We start from the raw sequence: 19,025 nt of genomic DNA on the forward strand, positions 1-19,025 counted from the left end.
CAGACAGGCCTCACCTGACTACATGGGCTTCTGCTCTGTGCCCCTGGAGTGGGGCTCTGGAAGGTGGGCCCCGGGCTCGGCCAAAAGTGGAGACACCTAAAACGTGCCTGTACCCCTGAGCTAGGTCCAGAAGTACAGAGAAGAGGGAGGCAGCTCTGTGCCACGGAAAGGGAGTCCAGAGGCCGGGTTCTACCTCCAACCTGACAACCACGGCCCCCCCGCCCCCGCCCGGTCTCTGGGCCTCCTCAGTGAAACGAAGGAGGAGGTACAAACTCCAAGAGGACACAGACCACTTCCACTTTGCTTCGAACTGTCCCTGGTGTCCAGAACTCAGTCCGGCACATCACTGGCACATGATAAATGTTTGCCGGGAGAATGACAGTAGTAATCTTCACCAACAGCTGAGGATTCCCTGCGGAGAGGCCAGCCCCGGCCACGCCCACCCTCTAGACCTGCTCACCTGGCGCCTGAGCGGCCTCTGAGCCAAAGGGGAGCGGCCTGGTGGGGGCAGTTTGGGGATGGTGCCCCAGGTGGGAGCACCGTGGGGCCGGAGCAGATGGGGTGCATCTTTGGGAAGCTGCAGGACGTAGCTGGTGTCTGCTGGCTGGGAGTGAACGGACAAGACGGAGCCTGGGAGGGGAAGCGGGGTGGGGGAGAGACAAGAGCTGGAGGGTCCATGTGCTGGCTCCCACCTGAGTCCCTCCCGCCCACTCTCCCCTTCAGGGCCTCTACCCACACCATTCCAACCCCGCCCTGGATTGAAAGCCACTCTCCTCAGGCTGGGGGCTCCCTCAGGCAGGGGCTGGCGGACCCCTTCAGGCTGGGGGCTCCTCAGAGGTAGGAGAGACCTGTGCCTCAGTACCCCCACTTCCCGAGGGCAGGACCGGGCTTAGGCAAGGATGGATCTCCCGGTGTGGGCCGAGCTTGCCTGCCCCCAGCCTTGGTACCTGACTGAGCTTTGGGGAGCCCCCAGCCCCTGTGTCCCAGGGACCCCTCGGCAGTGCTCCCATCCCGGCACATGTAGCTGTCATTGGGCAGAGAGTGCGTTCGGCTGACCCCAGACTTCCGCACAGTCAGCAGATCTGGTCCCAGCATGACAGGCACCTCCTCAGGGTGGGACTCCATCTGCCAAAGGAACAGGGAGGGAGGTGGGAGGAAGAGGGGGTATCCAGATTGGGTAACTGAGGCAGAGCTTGGCAACAGCAACCAGAAGCCCACCCCCCCCCCCACCCCCAAGGCCCTGGCCCCCATCCCCTCCCTGGACAAGGTGGTGATGAAATGAGTGTGGTCAGGGAGAAGGGACAGACACATGGATGAGCCTTCCATACACAAGGAGGAAGTGGGTAGGAGGATGCCCTGCCCCCAGAAAGCTATTCATACTGCATCACCTTGCCGCTTCCCACTGGGGCTGGTGGAGGGATGAGGAGGTGTCCAAAGGAGGGAGAGCAGCCCCTAGCCCCCAGCCCTGCAGGCAGCCCAAGAGCTCATTCTCAAGGCCCCATTGAGAGTCTCTCAAGCTGCACAGTGAAGAGTTAAAAGCTAACAGCTGTGCTAGGGGTGTGAGAGGATTGGGGAGTAGGAGAGGGCCTTCCTAATGAGCGGGAGACAAGGCAGCCGGGGACTGCCTGCAGAACAGAGGCTGTTTCACCATCCAATTCTTAAGGCAGCTCCAGCACCCAGCACTGGACAAGGGCTGGGCTAATGGGAGTTGAATGACAGATGAACACTAAAGGGATGTCACCCACCTCCCCACCTCCCTTTAATTACACAGTGACTCTGGCAGGTGGTGGGTGGGAGCAAGGCCTGGGTAACTATGGACTCAGGTCCTCCCTTAGTGGACAGACAGGGTGGGAGTGGATTTTTAAAATCTATTTCAGAGAAAGGCAGTAATCAGCCTTTGACCCCAGCTGGAAGGAGACAAGGTTTTTCCCCAAGAGATTTCTCCATCACCCTGTCCGTTCCTAGTTCTCAGAGAGGCTATAGGTTCCTGTCCCCACGTGGACCCAGCCAATTAAGTAGCCCCAGCAGGCCTGAGAATGGCTGTGTCAGAAAACTGTCTGGATCCTTTGCTTCCTCTCTCAGTCCCAGGCTCCACTTCTGCCAGACAAAGGGCAGAGTTCCAAGACCCCCAGGAACCCCTATCCTATGGTCAAGACCCTGCCCCGACAGAGCCCTGCTGTGAGGAAGGGGCCCCTATCCCTCCTTAAGTCCCAAGAGGAAGGGGAAGGCAGGGAGGAGGGGGCTGCTCACAGTCAGATGTGGACGGGGGGAGCCAGGCAAAGGTGGAGAAGCTGTCAGAACACAAAGAAGCCCCCCAGGACGTGGGGACACATAGGGACAGTGACGGGAGAGACAGGGACAGCCCCCCAGGTGGAGACGGGCATGGTGGTGGCCGCAGAGACGTGGCCCTCACCCACGGTGTGGTGGTGAATGGCTCACGTTTGGGGGAGGGGAGAAGGGGAGGTGGGAAGGAGGGGTACAGGGAGGGGGAGGGCTGGCTTGCACGGGGCTCCAAGTACAGCCACCAGCTCTGTGTCCACACAGGCCCTTTGGCCAGCTGCATGATGACACCTCTGTTTTGAGCTCTGTCACTCTTGGGTGTCTGAATTAACCCTTTCACAACTGCCGCCCCTGGGCCCTTCTGGGCAAGGCTCCAATTTAATCTCAACTAATTTCTTTGTCCACAGTGGAGGACCTGAAAGACCTAGCAGAGCCTGGGGCACTCGTGCTGCCTCTGGGTGGGGCCTGGTGACAGAGGGAGAGGAGGGGAGGGATCTGGAGCCCTGCAGCCAGCCCGGCCCCTGGGGAGGCTGGGGGAGCAGTGGGGGGGCGACGTGTATGTACATTGCTCTCCAGGGCACTAAGTAAGAGTGTGTGAGTGTCATCTGGCAAAGAGTCATCCGTCAGAGCTAGAGAGCAGGACGGTTCAGACACAATCTCTGACGTCAGAGACAGAGCCTCCATCTCAGCTAGAGGGATCTAGACAGGGAGAGAGATGATCAGGCATGAGAAACCAGGACAGTGCACACTCTCCCATGTGCACACACACACGCGCGCACATGCACACACACACTCGCGTGTGCACACACAGAGCCCCTCTTCCCCTGCTCACAAAGCGTAAGGAGAAAAGGCCTTTCTCTCTCCCCACCCCCTTCCCAAGTAAACTGAGTGCCTCCCCTCCCCCCACTTCAAACCCCTGCTCTGATCAGAGAGGCTGCGCAGGCACCGAAGAGCCAGAGCAAACACTGACAAAGCCAGGAGACACAGGAACGCGTTCTAAAGATGCCCCAGGAGACTGGACAGCCCCTCCCACACCACCACCACCCAGGGAGGGAGCAGGGAGCGGGGAGGGCTTCTGACTCTCATCGAGAAGATATCAGAAAATAAATGAAGAAAGGCCTGCAAAGCGCCTCTCTGTTCCCAGCACAGACAGAGCAGCGTGGCGGGTGCTGGGGACAAAGCTGCCAACCTGACGACTGCGTTCCGCCTATTCTCTCTGCTTCCTAAAGCCTGGCAGGACTCGGCCTGCCCCCAGATTCTGGCGTATCCCCTCCTGGGCCCTCCTCCACCTGCCCTCTCTAGCTTAGGTTCTGGGAGATGCTTTCCTCCCGCTGGCCTGAATTGGGCACACTTGGTGGGGCCACCACACCACCTGGCTGGCTCACCTGGGATCTGTAGCCAGGCTTCCGTGCTTACAGGACCCTGCAGGAGAGTAGGGCCATGCCTCCCAGCTGAGCGGACTGCCTAGTCACCTTCTCAACATCCTCTTCTTCCCCTGCACGTTTCCCCATGAGCTTCCTTCAGGATGGAAGGCCTCAGGAAGGGACTTGCTCTCCCACTGATCATTCTAGGTCATTGCCAGGTTCAGGTCCCCATCGTCTGAGACTGAATCCCAACAAGAGGCAAGGTCCCTTCTTATCTGAGGATCACCGTCCATTTCTCTGGTGAGGCTTCAGGTGTCTCAGGTACTGGGAACCTGCCTGCCTGCCCCTTCATCCGTCACGGCCGGCGGAATACTAGGCTTTCTACCTCCAGCGGACACCGGTCTCCTTGCTTCCCCTCTGGGTCTCCTGGGGGCTCTCCTGCAGGCCCTGATCTAGGAGCAGGGGGGGTGGGGTGCACCTCCAAGTGGAGAGGGTCAAAGGCGACCAGACAGGTCCCAAGAGGAGAAGGAGGAGGACCCCAGAAAGCAGAAGACCACGGAGAGATGGGATTGAAGAAGAAAAGCATGTAGTGCTGTGGGAAGGCGCAGGGCTTTGGGAGGAAGCCACGTCCTATTTCACGTGAGGTCCCCGGAACCCACCCCCAGCTGGAGGCTTCCAGCCCCTCTCAGGACCAGGTCAGAAGCCACTGGCTATGGACAGCACCCCTCGTGCCCAGCGGTTTCCACAGCTGAAGACGCCACCAGAGGACTGGGCTGGGGTTGGGGGGGTGGGGGGAAGGGGACTGGATATGGAAAAGAAGCAGACTGTGACCTAAGACATGTCCCTCAATGGGTCCCCCGGACACCTGCACTCTTCCTCAGAGCACCTCTCCCCCTGGATCTGGTACCTCACTCCCTCCACCCGCTAAGGCCGCACTGCCAACTTGTCTTCTGCTCCATCCTCCTCTTTTCTTCCAGGTTCTTTCTTACAGTTGCCCTCTCTAAACCCCTCCTCCCTCTATTCTTCTCCCTCAGAAGTGCAATCTCAGCATCCCTACCTTCCAACTATGTGTTCCAGAGGTTGATTTCAGCCTGAAGAACCCCTGGCTGCCTGCTGCCAGGCCCAAAGCTCTGCTGAGGCCCTGAGGCTGTTCTTTCCCCAGACACCCAGTGGGCAGGAAACACCCCCGCCTCCCTGGAAGCACAGCACAGCGTGGCACAGCCCAGCACAGTCAGGGGAAGGGGCATAGCACAGGGACACAGTAACCTGTGGGTCGGAGCCGCCCGGGCTGCGGGCAGGAGGGAAGGCAGAGGGCTGGCCCCCTGGGCCTGCCAGCTCGTCCATCAGCTTCAGCTCCCCCTCCAGGGAGCCCTGGATCAGCAGGGATATGGTGTCAAACAGCTGTCTGTCCTGGGGAGGACCAGCCCATAAAGGGAGCCAGAGAGTCAGGGGGGCAGGGGTCAGAGGATCAGTGATGGGAAGTGTCATGGCAGGGGATTGAGAAGAGACAGAGAGAGGGAGAGAGGAGGTCACACGTGTGCACACACACGCACACACACGCAACAATAACAACAAAGAGACAGAGAAAGAGGAGGGGACGGGGAAGGTGGGGAAGAGAGATGTGTGGGCAGAGGAAGGAGAGATGGGAGACAGAAGATGAGACGAGCCCACAGGGAGAGAAGGAGAAGGAAATAGAAGATCAGGGGAAAAGATGGAGAGATGGAAGCAGCCAGGTTGAAGGGCGGGGAAGGAAAGAGGTTTGGCAAAATCAGGGCAAGGGTAAGAAAGAAACAAGAAGGAAACAGAAAACAGCCTTGAACCTAAGAGCCAGGAAGGGGAGTCCAGGCCAAGCTGGAGGCACCGGGATGGATGAGCCAGCACTTGTGCCGGCAGCTTGCTGGGGTGGCCCCGTGCCACGAGTGTGGGCAACCATCTCTGGGGATGGGCAGGGGCCTGCTTACCCCTCTGCGTCCAGGCAGGAGGCTCAGACGATTCAGGAGGAGCCCTAGAGTCTGCTCACTGCCCACCCCTGTACACCACCCACCCACTGAGCCCCTAAGCCCCCAAGCCACCCATCTGCGACCCACAGCCCCTTGAGACGGAAGCGGGGTTTGCTCACCATGGGGTGCTCCAAGGAGAAGTGGGAAGCTGCTCCAGCGTGGGCCGTGGTGTGTGGGGCCCCAGGCTTGGGGCTGCCAGGGCTGTCGGGGCCCTCGACCCCAGGCCAGAGGAAGGGGCTGCCCAGTGGCGAGGGGGCCTGTGGGCTGAGCGTCTTCATCTCCAGCTCCAGCTCAGCCTCCAGCTCGGCCTCCTCCTTGGCCTCCTTGTTGCTCTCCTCCAGGTGCTTCATCAGCACGGCGATCACCACGTTGACCAGCACAAACTGGGCCGTCAGCACGAAGGACACAAAGTAGATGGGGGAGATGACTGTGTTGTAGCAGGTGGACTCCTGGTCGCAGTCCCGGAGGGTGTCCTGGGGAGGCGGGTTGGGGGGTGAGGTGGCAGGACAGTGGGCAGAGCCATCACAGGAAATCAGGTCTCTGGTGGCACAGAGCTTTGCGGGGGGGGAGAAGGAAGGGCAGGAGGAGGGAGTGACGGTGCCCTGGGGGCAGAAGGGCATCAGATACTGCCATGGGAGGCGTGAGTCAGAGCATGTCTTGGGGAGAGGGAGTTCCAGAGCGTTCCGGCTTGGGGGAAAGAAGGTTACATGCTTTCATTCACATCCGCTTCATCCTGAGCCAGGAAGTGGGGCTGTCTCCCTGGGGCCCGAGGCAGCTCTGGGAGGGCCCTCACGGAGGGGGCTCTCACCTTCATAATGCCATTCCAGTTGTCACCTGTGGAGACTCGGAAGAGGGTCAAGAAGGCCATGCCAAAGTTCCGAAAGGTGGCGTGCCGGCCCAGGCCCTCGCAGGGGTGTGTCTCGTCACACTCTGGAGGAGGAGGGAAGGGGAGAGAGGCCCGAGTTAGTCCAGGAGCCCCTGGGTCTGCAGCCCTGGCTCCTCTGCCTTCCCTGCCCCAACTCACCCAGGTCTCCAAAGAGCTCCACACCCAGAGCTGCAAAGATGAAAAACAACAACATGAAGAGAAGTCCCAGGTTCCCCACCTGGAAAAGAGGAGAAGAAATGGAAAAGGTGCCACCTGCTTCCTCCCAGCCAGCTTCCCTGAGCTCCCGCCCCTTTGGAAAGCACCCCTCCTTCCCAAGAGGACCCTTCCCATGCACCCCCACCTCCCAGCTACCTGGGGCAGGGCCTGCATCACTGTGTCCAGCAGCGCCCGCATGCCCACAGCCATCTTCAGCAGCTTTAGCACTGCAGAACAGGACAATGTCGTGAGCTGGCCCCTCTGGGTCCCAGGTCACACAGCTGGGGCAGCCAGGGCCGGGGCCAGGGCTGGGGCTGGTGGGATGGCCAGCCCCAGCCAGCCAGGCTGCCGTGGCGTCACCCCCACCCTCGGCCCAGCCCCCAGCTGTTCCCTTTGGCAGAGGCTGGAAGAACGGTTCATGGAATCCACACCCCCCTCATCCCTAGCCAGTCAGAGCTGACCCCTGCTTTCTCCCCTGGGCGTGTCACCCTAGGAGGGCGGCCGTGGTGGGCAGGCCGCTGGGCACTGACCTCGGGCAATACGCAGCACCCTCATGATGCGGATGATGGTGGGGTTGATGGGCAGCGAGGCATTGACCTCGATCTCCTCCAGCGTGATGCCCATGATAGACAGCAGCACAATGGCCAGGTCCAGCTGGTTCCACCTGAAAGCGCAGGACACAGCTCCCTGAAGGGGGCCCTAGGGAGGAGGGGGCAGTTGTGGCAACACAAGAGGCACATTCTCGGCCACAGAAAGGAGGGTGGAGGTCAGCCTCTCCATCCTGCAGAGAAGGTGTGGTTTATCTGTGGTCACACAGCCAGTCGGTGGCACAGGTAGGTCTAGGACTTTAGCTCTGCTTTTCGTTTTTATTCATTCGCTTTTTTATCTAGCACTTCTATGATATTTGCTCTGTGCCAAGCACTATTTGAAAGACTTTACAAACAGGAGCTCACAATCTTCACAGCTCTGTGATGTAGATATAGTTGATTATATCCCATGCTACAGATGAGGAAACAGAGAATTGAAGTAACTTAAGTAACTTACCCAAAGTTACCAGCTTCTACGTGGTGGAGCCAGGATTCAGATCTGGTCCAGGCAGTCTGGCTCCAGCCTAGCCCACACTGATTTTCAGCTGTCAGTGTCCCCAGGCTCTGTCTTGCCAAGCTCCCTCCCTTCCTTCCCATTTGCCAGGCCCTGGATATACCCCCACCCCATCATCAGCCCTGGGTAGGCCCTGGAGTGCAGTCTGAACCTCAGGAGTCAAGAAAGGTCTTCAGGGACTAGATCCTCCAGGGCATCTCCCCGGGAGACATGCCCATTGCCCCCCACTCCCCTCCCCTTCTTCTGACCTGTCCTGGAAGAACCGTCGAAAGCCAAAGGCCACCAGTTTGAAAACGGACTCCAAGACGAAGATGACAGTGAAGATGTAGTTGCAGATCTTCAGAGCCTCATCCAGGATCTGGCAGGGATGGGGCAAGATGCAAGGCCTCTCAAGGCCCAGGGACGATGCCTGCCCTGACCCCTCTATCATTCCTCCCAGATCTGGGAGACCGGTGAGTCTAAGGGGACCTTTCCTCTCTTCCCACCATGATGGCTGGCCACTGACCACCACTCTAGGATAGAGTAGGGTGCTCATTCACACGCTTGATCCTAACTTTGTGTGGAAGGATCTCTCTCCTTGAGGGTTGGTGAGGAGATCACGTGAGCAAGTGCTGGAAGGCACAGAATGCTAGAACTGGAAGGGGACTTTTGCATTATCAATTCAATGTCCCTATTTTACAGATGGGAAAACTGAGACATTGAAGGCACCTGACAGAGGCTGATTTGAGAAATGGCAAGATCACAGGTGAGGTTTGGAGCTGGATGTTCACTAGAACCTAAACTCCAGAAGGGCAGGTACTGGTATGCCTTCTTTACCCTCACAGGTCCAGTGTACTTAAGATAATAAATATCTGCTTGGCTGGGACTTCCCTGGTGGCTCAGTGGTTAAGACTCCACGCTCCAAATGCAGAGGGCCCAGGTTCGATCCCTGGTCAGGGAACTAGATCCCACATGCATGCCACTGCTGAGTTCGCATGCCACATGGAGCCCGTGAGCTGCAACTAAGGAGCCCGCTGGCCGCAACTAAGACCCTGTGCAACCAAATAAATAAATAAATAAAAATATTAAAATATATATATCTGTTGGGACCTCCACTTCCTAGCTGTGTGAACTTGGTCAAGTCACTCGCTGAGCCTCAGTGTCCTCACCTTGTAAAACCACGGGGAGACTGAGGTCACTACGAGGGGCACAAGAGGACCCCCGAATGGCGCCCAAATGGCGCCAGCACTGGCCGGAGGTGCGTGGCTCAGGCTGGGTTAGCTTCCCCCAGCAGGCGCATGGCTGGAGGTGGGGCCCAGATGGCCAGTCACTCCCTCCTACCTGGGGCTGCTGGTAGTGCTCCATGGCCATAGTGACCACATTCAGCCCGATGACGCCCGTGATGAAGAGATCCAGGTAGTGGCTGGTACACAAGTGGTGGACGAGAAGCCGGAAGCGGGAGTAGTCTGAGTAGTAGGGTTTGCACTGGGCTTCTGGAGGGGCAGTGGGGAGAACAGAGCAGTCACTGGGCCCCGCCCCCTGTGCCCCCTCCACCCACAGTCCCTCACAGCCACCAGCCTGTGATGCCAGAGCTGAAACATTCCAGTGTCATCAGCATCCACACCCTCCACGCACTGCGCTTTTTGGGTGAGGGCGGATCTCTCGGTGTCTCCCCTCCAAGCATTTGTTCTATTGGCTGTGGTTGGGCACAGAAGGGGTCAGGACATGCAGAGCCCCCCACCCACATTAGACACCAGGTGAGCCCCCTCCCTGAGGCAGCCTCCAAAATCCAGCCGCCCCTCCTAACACCCTCAACTTGGTGTTCTGCAGCAAGGCCAGATCAATAGATGAAAGACCAACCAGGCTTATTGGGCTCGGAGGAAGCCCCATCAATGGAGAGGTGAAGGCTCTTGCTCCTTCACCAAGCCCAGCCTCTCAAGGGGAGCAGAGGAGATTACACAGGGCTGGGATTTGGAGATAAAACCGGAGATTGGAAATTGGACACCTTGGCTGGCTGCACCCACCCACTCAGAGGGCTTCCGGAGGCAGGGCCAGGGCCTTGGGCCTCCTGAACCCTCATGTGGGGGAGGGTGGAGGGGAGGCCACAGGGCTCTGCTCTGTCCTGCCTGAAGGGCTCACCCAGTGTCTAATGAGGCCGTGCCCAGCCTGCTCCTGGGGGCCGCGGCAGCTTCCCCTGCAGGCTGGGCTGGAAGCACTGTCTGAGATCTGTCAGAGGCATCATATTTCTCTTGTAATTAGTGAACCACTCAGTTATAAAAATCATGGTGCCAGAAGGTTGACCTACTAAGCAGGCATAATGAATCTGGGGGCAGGAGATTACAGGGGGTCCTCCTCCAGGTGAGAGGAAAGGCCATCCCAAGTTGGGGATATATGTCATCAGAGGCAGCTGAGCGATTGGGCCCCCAGGCAGCCACAAAGAAAGAAGAGGCACCCCGTGGGGAGGCTTGGGGCAGCCTCAGGTCCCAGACAGCCCTTCCCCCTCAGGAAGTCTAGGGCAGAAGCCAGCCAGCCAGGGCTGCAGCCTCTAAGGACTGTGCCCGGGAGGCAGGAAGCTTTGGGCTCAGGCCAGCTTGGTTATAACTGCCCTTTCCCATGCAGGACTGTTAACAGAGAGGTAAACTGAGGCAGGGAGTGGCCTGGGTGGGCCCCCACCAAAGGCCGAAGGAAGAAGAGTACCCAAGAGCTGCCTGTTCAGCCTTACCAGATGCCACGCTCGAGCATCAGCCTTGAGGTGTGGATAACCAAGAGGCAGAAAGTCCCAAGTGTTCTGGTGCACCATAGGGTGCCTTAGACCATATTTTTGTTTCCAGAGGTGGGCCAGCCAACTGCGGCTTTGTTTGCTCTGGTGGCCCTCCTGGCCCCCAGGAGGATGGGGCTGGAGAGGCCACGGACAGGGGACAACATGAGACCACAGGTCATCCACACAGCGATGTGATTGTGGAGGGTGACCAGGCGAGCCAGCCTCTTCCTTCCTTCCTTCAGTACCCACAGAACCAGAGGGCGCTAGTCGCCCAGCGTTGCCTCAGCAGCCGGAACTCTTTCTCAGCATTAATCTCCATACGTGCCGAGAGCACCCGATCCCATTATGCTAAAATATGAATGGAGAATTAACTAAAATGTTTGAATACAATTAGGTTAAAAAAGCAGCTCCTCATGAGCCCCATTATTAGCTGAGACAATGCAGAGGAGAGGTTGGGAGTGTCCCCCTTCCCTGTCACCCCCGTCTGACTGTGTAGGCGGCCCCAGGCCACATGGAGCTGCTGCCGCCACCTCCTGGCCTTGCTCTAGGAGTCTGAGGAGTGGGCGGAGGCCCAGAGGGAAGACGGGGACAGGACGACTGAGGCAGGGCATCTGTTCACAGCGACTGGTCCCAGGCCCTTGAGGTCTGTGCAGAGCCCCTTCACCCCCGGACCTGACCCCAGACCAGCAGGCGCCAAGGCTGCCAGAAATCCCCTCATTAGAGCGCAGGTCCGAAGAGTCCCAGGGCTGATCTGATAAGCATCTCCTCGGCCAGCTCCTTCATCTTACAGAGGTAGAGAACGAGGCCCTTCAAAACGTGAGTTATCTACACATTGTGAGGCAGCAACTGAGCCAGGACCTGACCTCCCAGCCCAAGTCCCTCACCAGCTGCCAGCTGGATTTAGACACAAAGCCCTGGGGCTGTGGCCCAGAGGGTGCCCTCAAAGATTTTGCCCAAAGGCTCTTGCCGTTAGGCTCTGGGTGATGCCACCCCCGTGCTGCCCACGGACCTCCGTTCTACAGGCAAGCGCCTGGACTCAGAGAAGAAATGGAGACCCCCTGGGTGGCGCTTTGGGTGGGTCTGCTGCTCTGCCCACTCCAGCTAGAGCCCAGGCGGGGCCTTGACCCGCGGTCACCGGCATGTCGGCAGCCCTGGCCCCACCTCTCTGCCTCCTACCAGTATGACCTGCCTTAGGCGGAAGAATGACCAGAGTCAGACAGTGGGGAGAAGGGCAGCCCCAGAACTGCCCAGCCCCCAGCCAGGGGCAGGAGCAGAGGAGAGGTGCGGGAGGGGTGCGAGGCTGTGAGTGAGAGCCACAGGCGCAGGGAGTTAGTAGGCATCCCTAGGAGCCCGAGGCACAGCCAGGACAGGGGGTTTGCGGAGGAGAGTGGCGGGAGTAGGAGGAAGGCGGGGGTCACTCCCAGGGACACAGGCCCCCACGACAGAGGCCACCTTCGGCTTCTGTAGCCAGGCCTGACCAGCGGGTTCTGGTGGAAGGAGAGAGGGCACGTGCAGGTAGGGGCCACAGGAGGCCGAGGGGAGCGGAGCTGGTGCTGGAGGCTGAGTGATCACCTGGGGCTGCCCTGCTCGCCCAGCAGCCCCAGTCTCTCCCTCCACCTGGAAGCTGGGCTGGACCCAGGTGTCTGGTCAGGCCCATTTTCCTGATAATCGGAGGCTCTTCCCTTCTGCCTTTCCCTGGGGTGTGGGGACAGCACAGGGTGGGAGTGGTGCTGGCAGGGAGGTTCGGTACACGTGTTTGATTCCAGCAGCCCTAGACTAGAGGGTGTGACTTCATCCCCATCACACTCGTGGGTAGACTGGCGCCCCAGCATTGCCAGCCCCTGCAGGCTGATTGGAGATGCAGACGCTCAGGTCCTACCCGGGACCACTCGGTGAGAATTTCTAAGGTGGGGCTCAGGAACCTGTGTTTTCATATGTCCTCTGGGTGATTCTTAGGCACAGTGAAGTTTGAGAAGCTCTAGTATAGACCACCCAGAACACCAGCTTTGGGAAAGAGGTACGTGGGGTGATGTGAGCACTTGTTTGCGGTCTTTGAGTCTTCATTACCAGCCGGAAGGGCAAGACACTGTTGTAAGCAGTGCACACACCTGCCTGTGCCAGCAGGAGCTTGGCAGAATGTCCCCTGGGGGGGGGGGTGCAGTGTGAGAGTAAGGAGGGTGTTCAGCATCACGTGGCTGTGTCAGGAACCGGTCTCAGGGGCCACGGGAAACTGCGTGTGTTGATCCTCTGTGGGCCAGCCCTAGGGTGTCTGGGCTTGCGTGTGTATGTGTGGACACATCAGCCTACAGACCAGGGGAACCCATAAGGAAAAAGCTGTCCCCTCACCCTTCTCTCATCCCCTAACACACCAGGAACTCACAGTACAGCCTGACTCGGAGATGTGCGGCCCAGGCACTCCAGACACAAAGCAGCTGGAGCCTCCTGAGACCCCAGATGGTGTCTCAATGCCAAATATCAGAGCTCAGCACCGTGGGGACAGCAGATATCGACCCATCCAGGGCCTCAGGGGTGACCTCTCCAATGGCGACTCAGGGGGTCCCCTTTGATCAGGCAGCCGAGCACCCACAGGGCAGCATCTGCTGGAGTCTGGCTCCTGGTAGAATGTGGAAAAGTGGAGAAAGGTACAGCCCGTGGTTCCCAGCCTGCAGTCCCAAGCCCTCAGCAGCCTGAGGAGGCAGCCATGTGGCGGTCCTTAGGTTCTTTTCAATATTCCTAAATGCTTAAAAGAAATCATATGCCTGTGCTAAGACCCCACAGACTAATTTAATGGCAAAATGATCTTTCTTCGCTGTCGTTCAGTGTGAAAGCTTCTGCAGCTCAGAAGCTCTGATTAGCAATTAGATGTGCCTTTGATTAGTAATAAATGATGAAACAAAGTCATTACTGAAGTGCTCTCAACTTCAAAGACAGTCTTTCAAAATGCGGGGTCTGTTGGAGGAGATGACAAGGGGGCCCTCAGGGATGAGCAGGTCGGGAACCACTAGGTGGAGACATCGGAGGGTGTAACGAGGCCCCATGACCCTGTCACAGAGTCTCGAAACCTCTGAACCTCTGCCTGGGGGCTGTGTTGGGAAAGCAGGAGCCAGAGGACCAGGGGAGGCAGAACCAGAAGGGCCTTCCCAGGGACACGGCTCTCAAAGAGAATGACCCAACTCATTCCCGAATCTTTGGCTTTTGGGGGAAAAGCTTGTGGCTAACTCCGGATTTTGGTTCCTAACTCCTGCTGTTTGTAGTGATGACGTGGGCCCCTCTGCTCCTCTCCTCCTGCTTGATTGGATCAAAGTCTCTGCTTCTGACAAAAGGAGGCAGGGGAGATTTGCATCTCTAATAATCGGTGTGACCTGCGAGGAGGCGCGAGAATGGGGCTGCAGGGGGCTGGGAGCTTGGGCCTTGGAAGCCTGGCCAGACAAGGTGGGTCCACCAAGGGAAGTCGGATGGAGGGATGTGCTAAGGCCCCCGCCTCCTGTCCAGCTAGCACAGGCCTACGGGATGCCACAGAGCCCAGCACCCAGGCACCCTCACCCCTCGCCTTGAGAGGATGGAATCAGTGAGCCGTGGAGAGAGAGCAAAGAGGATGCCCACACGCAAGAGGTGGGCCTGACCGCCCGGGTCATACCCTGGAACCCACAACCCCGGACGCAGTACCTGGCGCCGCGCCGGCTGAGCGGCCGGAAGCAATTACATCGTCCAGCATAAGATCTAAAAGAATGAAATACGACATTGGTCACTGGCCAGACCAGGTGGGCTGGGCGGGGCCCCCTCTGCAGCTCGCGCCCCCTGGGCTCCGACCCTAACTCTGCCTGTGAACGGGGCGCACTGAGCAAGGGCGGCTGGTCCTGAGCGCCGGCCCCCAGCTCTGGCACAGGGCACCCTGGGAAGCTAGGCAATTCGGCCCGCTCACGGGTCACAGGGGAAGGGAGCTGGCGGCATGGGGAGGGGAGGAACCCTGTCCTCAGAACGGATGTCCACTCCTACCCACGCTGAGGCCTCAGAAGCACCTGAGAAGTCTGCAGACCCCAGAAGGGGAGCCAGCTGGTCAGGCAAGGCCACAAGTGCCTCCTGCCAAAAGGGTTCCATCTGCAGATGTCCTGCCAAGACAGCAGACCGCAAAGGGGGTGGACGGAGCAGGGGTGGGAGCGTGGCTGCTGGGGCAGCGCACCTGCTCAGCCTCAGCCACCCACAGGGAGCCAGGAAGGGGCCCCTACCCCAGATCTGCTGCCCAGAGGCCAGTGTCCCCGCCCCATCCGCCTGGAGCAGCCCCGCCTTCACAGGGGGCATGGGCTCTGTCCCGCCCCCCCCACAGCCCTCCCCTCTCTCCAGGTGCCCTCACAGGTAGCAGGAGGTAAAACCAGGGGCTGAGAGGGGCACCGCGCCCCCGACGCACTTGGTAGTACTCACATTTCAACAAACCAAAGGGAAAACTCAGAGCACCGTGCACATCTTATCGGCGGCATAGGAAAGATGGTTTGTGAAAGGGCGGAGAGAGGAGGGGAAACCCGCAGACCAGACAGAGACAGACACACAAAGGCTTAGAGAAACCCACACATAAAGACACTTAGAGAGACGTGGGCGGAGACTGAGGGAGAGTCACACAGACTGCCGAGTACCAGACTGACAGGCAGGAGCCCGGAAGACAGGAAGGGGTGCCACGTACAGACAGACCTAGAGACACACGGGGCAACAACAGGACCTGCACGCCTATGACCCCCGCGTCCTCCCTGGAATCTGGGTATCTTTCGCTTAGTCTTGGCCTGCCCATGGCATGAGAGCATGAGGAGGGCTGGGGTGGAGGCCTCACCCGGCCAATGGCAAGAGATGTTGAAGACGGTCATGAGCTTGGCGTTTCTGTGACCTCAGAGCTTCCCTGCGCTGGGGGAGTCTTTTTGTACAGCTTGGTAAAAAAAAGGACAGTCGGGAAGCCAGGGAGTTTTGCTGGAGATGTGGAGGAAGGAGGGCTCTGGGGTTCGCTCACACCGCGGTCCCTCTGCAGGGTCTGCCGAGGCCTTGCCCAGCAGTGACAGACACTGGGTGGCCACAGGTTGAAGACGACCGCTCGCCAACCCTGAGGCAGGCAAGGCTGACACTTGGGCCAAGCCTGGGGTCGCTGGGCACCGGCACGGCATGAGGCCCCTCTCAGAGTTGAGCAGGGAGGGCCCATGCGTCAGCTCCCACCAGGCATGGTCTGGGGAAGCACGATGCTGAGACCGGGAGCCCCGGGGGGCGCTGGCTCCCCTGCCCCCCAGGGCTGAAGTGGTGTGCGTCATGCAGGCTCTGAAGGCTGCCATGCTCTCGAGGGGAAGGAGGTGGGGAGGGGGCGGGAGCATCTTCTCCCTGCCCCAGCCCCAGCCCCTCGCCCCCTACAGTCGCAAGGCCAAGGTCAAGGATGACTCAGAGAGATGTGGAAAGACTACCGACCAGCCATCTGCTTCTCCTTACTCCTTCTCTTTTTCTCCAGTCTCCGTAGACGCTTCTCCTCCCGCCGCCGGGCCTCCTCCTCCTCCTGGTGCTGCCGGCACTTGTGGAAGTTCTCCACCACCACGCCCACGAACATGTTCAGGACGAAGAAGGCCACGATGAGCAGGAACGAGATGAAGTACAGCAGCATCCAGGGGTTGTGGTTCATGACGGGCTGGCGGGAGCAGCAGGGACGAGCAGAGACATTAGCCCGAGGGAACCGTCACGAGGGCTGCCCCACAGCCTGGGCTCCTTCAGGCGGGGCCTACACACTCAGCGACACGGCCCTGGCGGCTGATGTGAATGAGTGATGTGGGTCTGGTGTTAGGCTGTGGGAAGGGTGGGGACGGTGGCGGAGTGGAGAGTGGACGTTCTCTCCAAGAGGGGCAGCAGCTGCTTCTTTGCTTCAGCTGACTCCTGCCCTTTGGGAATGCAAGCCCAGTGTTTCCAGATCTTTGGACTTCTCCTGAGCAGGCCCAAATCTGGATTTTCATGTGAGATTTGTCCAGTTTTAACTGTTTACCACTAATTCAAAACAATGTAAATATGTTGCAAGCCAATAAAACATGACCGGATTTGCCCTCCGGCCACCAGTTACAGCCTCTGCTGTGGAGATGATGCCTCTTGAATGGTGTTTTGCCAACCTGCCTTGCTGTCTTTCTGCCCAGTGCCTACTCCCATCACACCTGGAGCTGGCCCATGGTGAGGGACCTGAGTCCAAAGATGGGTCCTGCCCACCTCAGCCCTACCTGCTGGTCCACACCGACAGCATCCAGCCCATCGTACATGATATCCACCCAGCCATCCTTAGAGGCCAGCACGAACAGGGACATTAAGGCCTGGGGGGAAGGGGAGGAAAGAACCACTTGAAACCTAGGATGTGTGGCCAAGCCACCACCATTTCCCCCCAAAACACCTCCTGGCAGTAGCTCGGGGTACCCTCGGCCTTCAGAGGTTATGCTGGAGTCACAGTCCAGGCCCCGGGAGAGCTCTCTGTCCCAAAGCTCCATGCTGCTATGAAGCCAGAAGAGCCGTGGGAGATGACCTCAGCCAGGTAGAGCAAGGGACTCCAGAATCCTGGAACTCCACAAACCAAAACCAGGGTGGGGCAGGGAAATAAACCAGCAAAACTGAGCCAGCTATTTCAATTTCTACATTTCTGTTTCTGTGAATGTGGGGTAAGAAAAAGAATCGTCCTGACAGTATGCCTGCACTTTGTACTGTGCTAAGCAGATACACACGTCAACTCACTGCATCCTCTCTACTCCCCCCAAGGAGCTCCCACTAGGACCCATTCACTAGCTGATGAAACACAGGCGAGCCAGTTGCCCTGAGTGCATCATTAAGCATGGACTTCGTCCTCCCCAGACTCCTGCCACCACTCCCACCTCCACCTTGGAGCCTGGGGCTCACCTGGCCAAGGTTGTCAAAGTTGTACTTGTGCCGGACCCACCGGTAACTGGCCTCAGCACAGTCAGACTTGTTAGTGATGTTCCTGGTGTCCTCACCCTGGCACACGAAGAACTTCCCTTTGAAGAGCTGAACACACACATACCCGGAGACAGAGAGAAGTGAGCTGTGAATACAGGAAGCCCAGACCAACCCTGGGGCCTAAGAGCTCCGAGCACATCCTGAGTGAGGGCCGGGTGCTCGGTCAGGTCAGAGAAACACTGACTGGAAGCTCCCCTGCAGGCACCCTTCCTTGGGACTCCTTGGAGCAGAGGCCCTGGAGAGGAAGGAAAGGTCCTTGGGGAGGACACTGGGAAAGGGTGGAAGGAGGGTTACAGTCATTCATTTTTTACAAAGAGGGGGCCCGTGCTTCTCCAAGTGGGGTCCTTGGACCAGCATCATCATCTGGAAACGTGCTAAAAATACAAATTCTTAGGACTCCCCTCGACCCAATGAGTCAGACACTCTGGGGGAGGGCCAAGGGGTCTGGCTGAATGGTGGGCGCGGGCTAGGTATGACGGACCCAACTTAACAGATGAGGAAAACTCCGGCTCAGAGAAGTGAATTCACTCACTAAGGTCATACAACAAGTAGGTGGTGGAAGGGGGGCTCGAGCTCAGGTCTCTCTGACTGGAAAGCTCACCCTCACTTCAGAACACACCGGGCTATGACTGTGGGGAGGGGATCTGAGGGACAGGAGGACCAGGGGGCCTAAGCGGTCCAGAAGTGAGGGAAGGGGAAGTGGCACCGGGTGTGCAGAGAGGCACCACACAGCCTTGGCAAAAGTGACCTAGCCTGGTCTCTGGAGCCAGAGAATTTGAGGAAACCCAAGAATACTCCCTCCCCAGGGGGTGGGGGTATCCCCAGAGTGGATACCCCAAGAAGCCAAAGCAAGGGATAGGGAGTGGGGTAGCCAACCAGGAGCTCCCTCTGGCCCAACAGCCAGCCATCTATGCTGCAGACGAAACATCTGGAACCTGGGGCGGTGTGGGGGCGTGGTGCTCTGGAAAAGCAGGATGGAGGGGCTCCCCTGGCTCCTGAAGCTGCCTGCTGAATCCTGCAGGCAGCTCCCTTTCTTTTTTCTCCAAAGCCAAGTTCCCTCCCCGGGCCAGAGGCCAAGTTTCCCCAGCAGCCCCCACTTCCTGCCTCGTCTGGGGTCTGCACCCGCCTGCATGCCAGCTCGCTGCTAACCTGGCCCAGCTGTCTGGGCCCTGGATCCCCAGGCCTGGCCTGCAGCCCACCCGCTCCAACAGGGAAGGAAGGGAGGGGATCCCTGAGCAGACTGTGGGCCAAGGCCAGCATCTGCGCGCAGAGCGGTGCATGACGGGGCAGAGTGGCAGCTTGCACGGGCACTGGCCAGAGCCCCTCGAGGCCCTCCCGCCTTGGTGGCCTCTTCCAGGCTCCCAGTTTTCTCCAAAGGGGCCTGAGGCCTCGGGCTTTGAGGGAAGCATCCCTATTTACTCTTCTCTGGGATAAAGGTGGTGGCAGCACCTGGAGCCACAGCATCCAGGGGCCAAGAGGAAGGCCACTCCTCA

The 19,025-nt window shown here is 58.9% G+C and overlaps 1 protein-coding gene across 11 annotated transcripts in view; it reads right to left on the reverse strand.

The window, feature by feature from the left end:
- Nucleotides 1-19,025, reverse strand: part of CACNA1G (calcium voltage-gated channel subunit alpha1 G) — a 62,737-nt gene that overhangs the window by 2,142 nt on the left and 41,570 nt on the right. For 2 of the 11 annotated variants that reach the window (XM_057715392.1, XM_057715391.1), the window contains 14 exons: nt 17,455-17,580; nt 16,791-16,880; nt 16,003-16,216; nt 9,147-9,298; nt 8,075-8,184; nt 7,256-7,389; nt 6,882-6,952; nt 6,669-6,747; nt 6,453-6,574; nt 5,764-6,117; nt 4,911-5,054; nt 2,845-2,979; nt 948-1,125; nt 461-630 (listed from right to left, as the gene is read on the reverse strand). In XM_057715392.1, coding sequence (XP_057571375.1) covers nt 461-630; nt 948-1,125; nt 2,845-2,979; nt 4,911-5,054; nt 5,764-6,117; nt 6,453-6,574; nt 6,669-6,747; nt 6,882-6,952; nt 7,256-7,389; nt 8,075-8,184; nt 9,147-9,298; nt 16,003-16,216; nt 16,791-16,880; nt 17,455-17,580 — 2,079 coding nt within the window. Of the gene's footprint in view, nt 1-460; nt 631-947; nt 1,126-2,844; nt 2,980-4,910; nt 5,055-5,763; nt 6,118-6,452; nt 6,575-6,668; nt 6,748-6,881; nt 6,953-7,255; nt 7,390-8,074; nt 8,185-9,146; nt 9,299-14,232; nt 14,287-16,002; nt 16,217-16,790; nt 16,881-17,454; nt 17,581-19,025 lie in introns of all 11 variants that reach the window. The other 9 variants (XM_057715396.1, XM_057715394.1, XM_057715390.1 and 6 more) reach the window with 8 other exon arrangements.

The sequence above is a fragment of the Hippopotamus amphibius genome, chromosome 17, assembly GCF_030028045.1.
Source record: "Hippopotamus amphibius kiboko isolate mHipAmp2 chromosome 17, mHipAmp2.hap2, whole genome shotgun sequence".
In the NCBI taxonomy this organism is placed as follows: Eukaryota; Metazoa; Chordata; class Mammalia; order Artiodactyla; family Hippopotamidae; genus Hippopotamus; species Hippopotamus amphibius.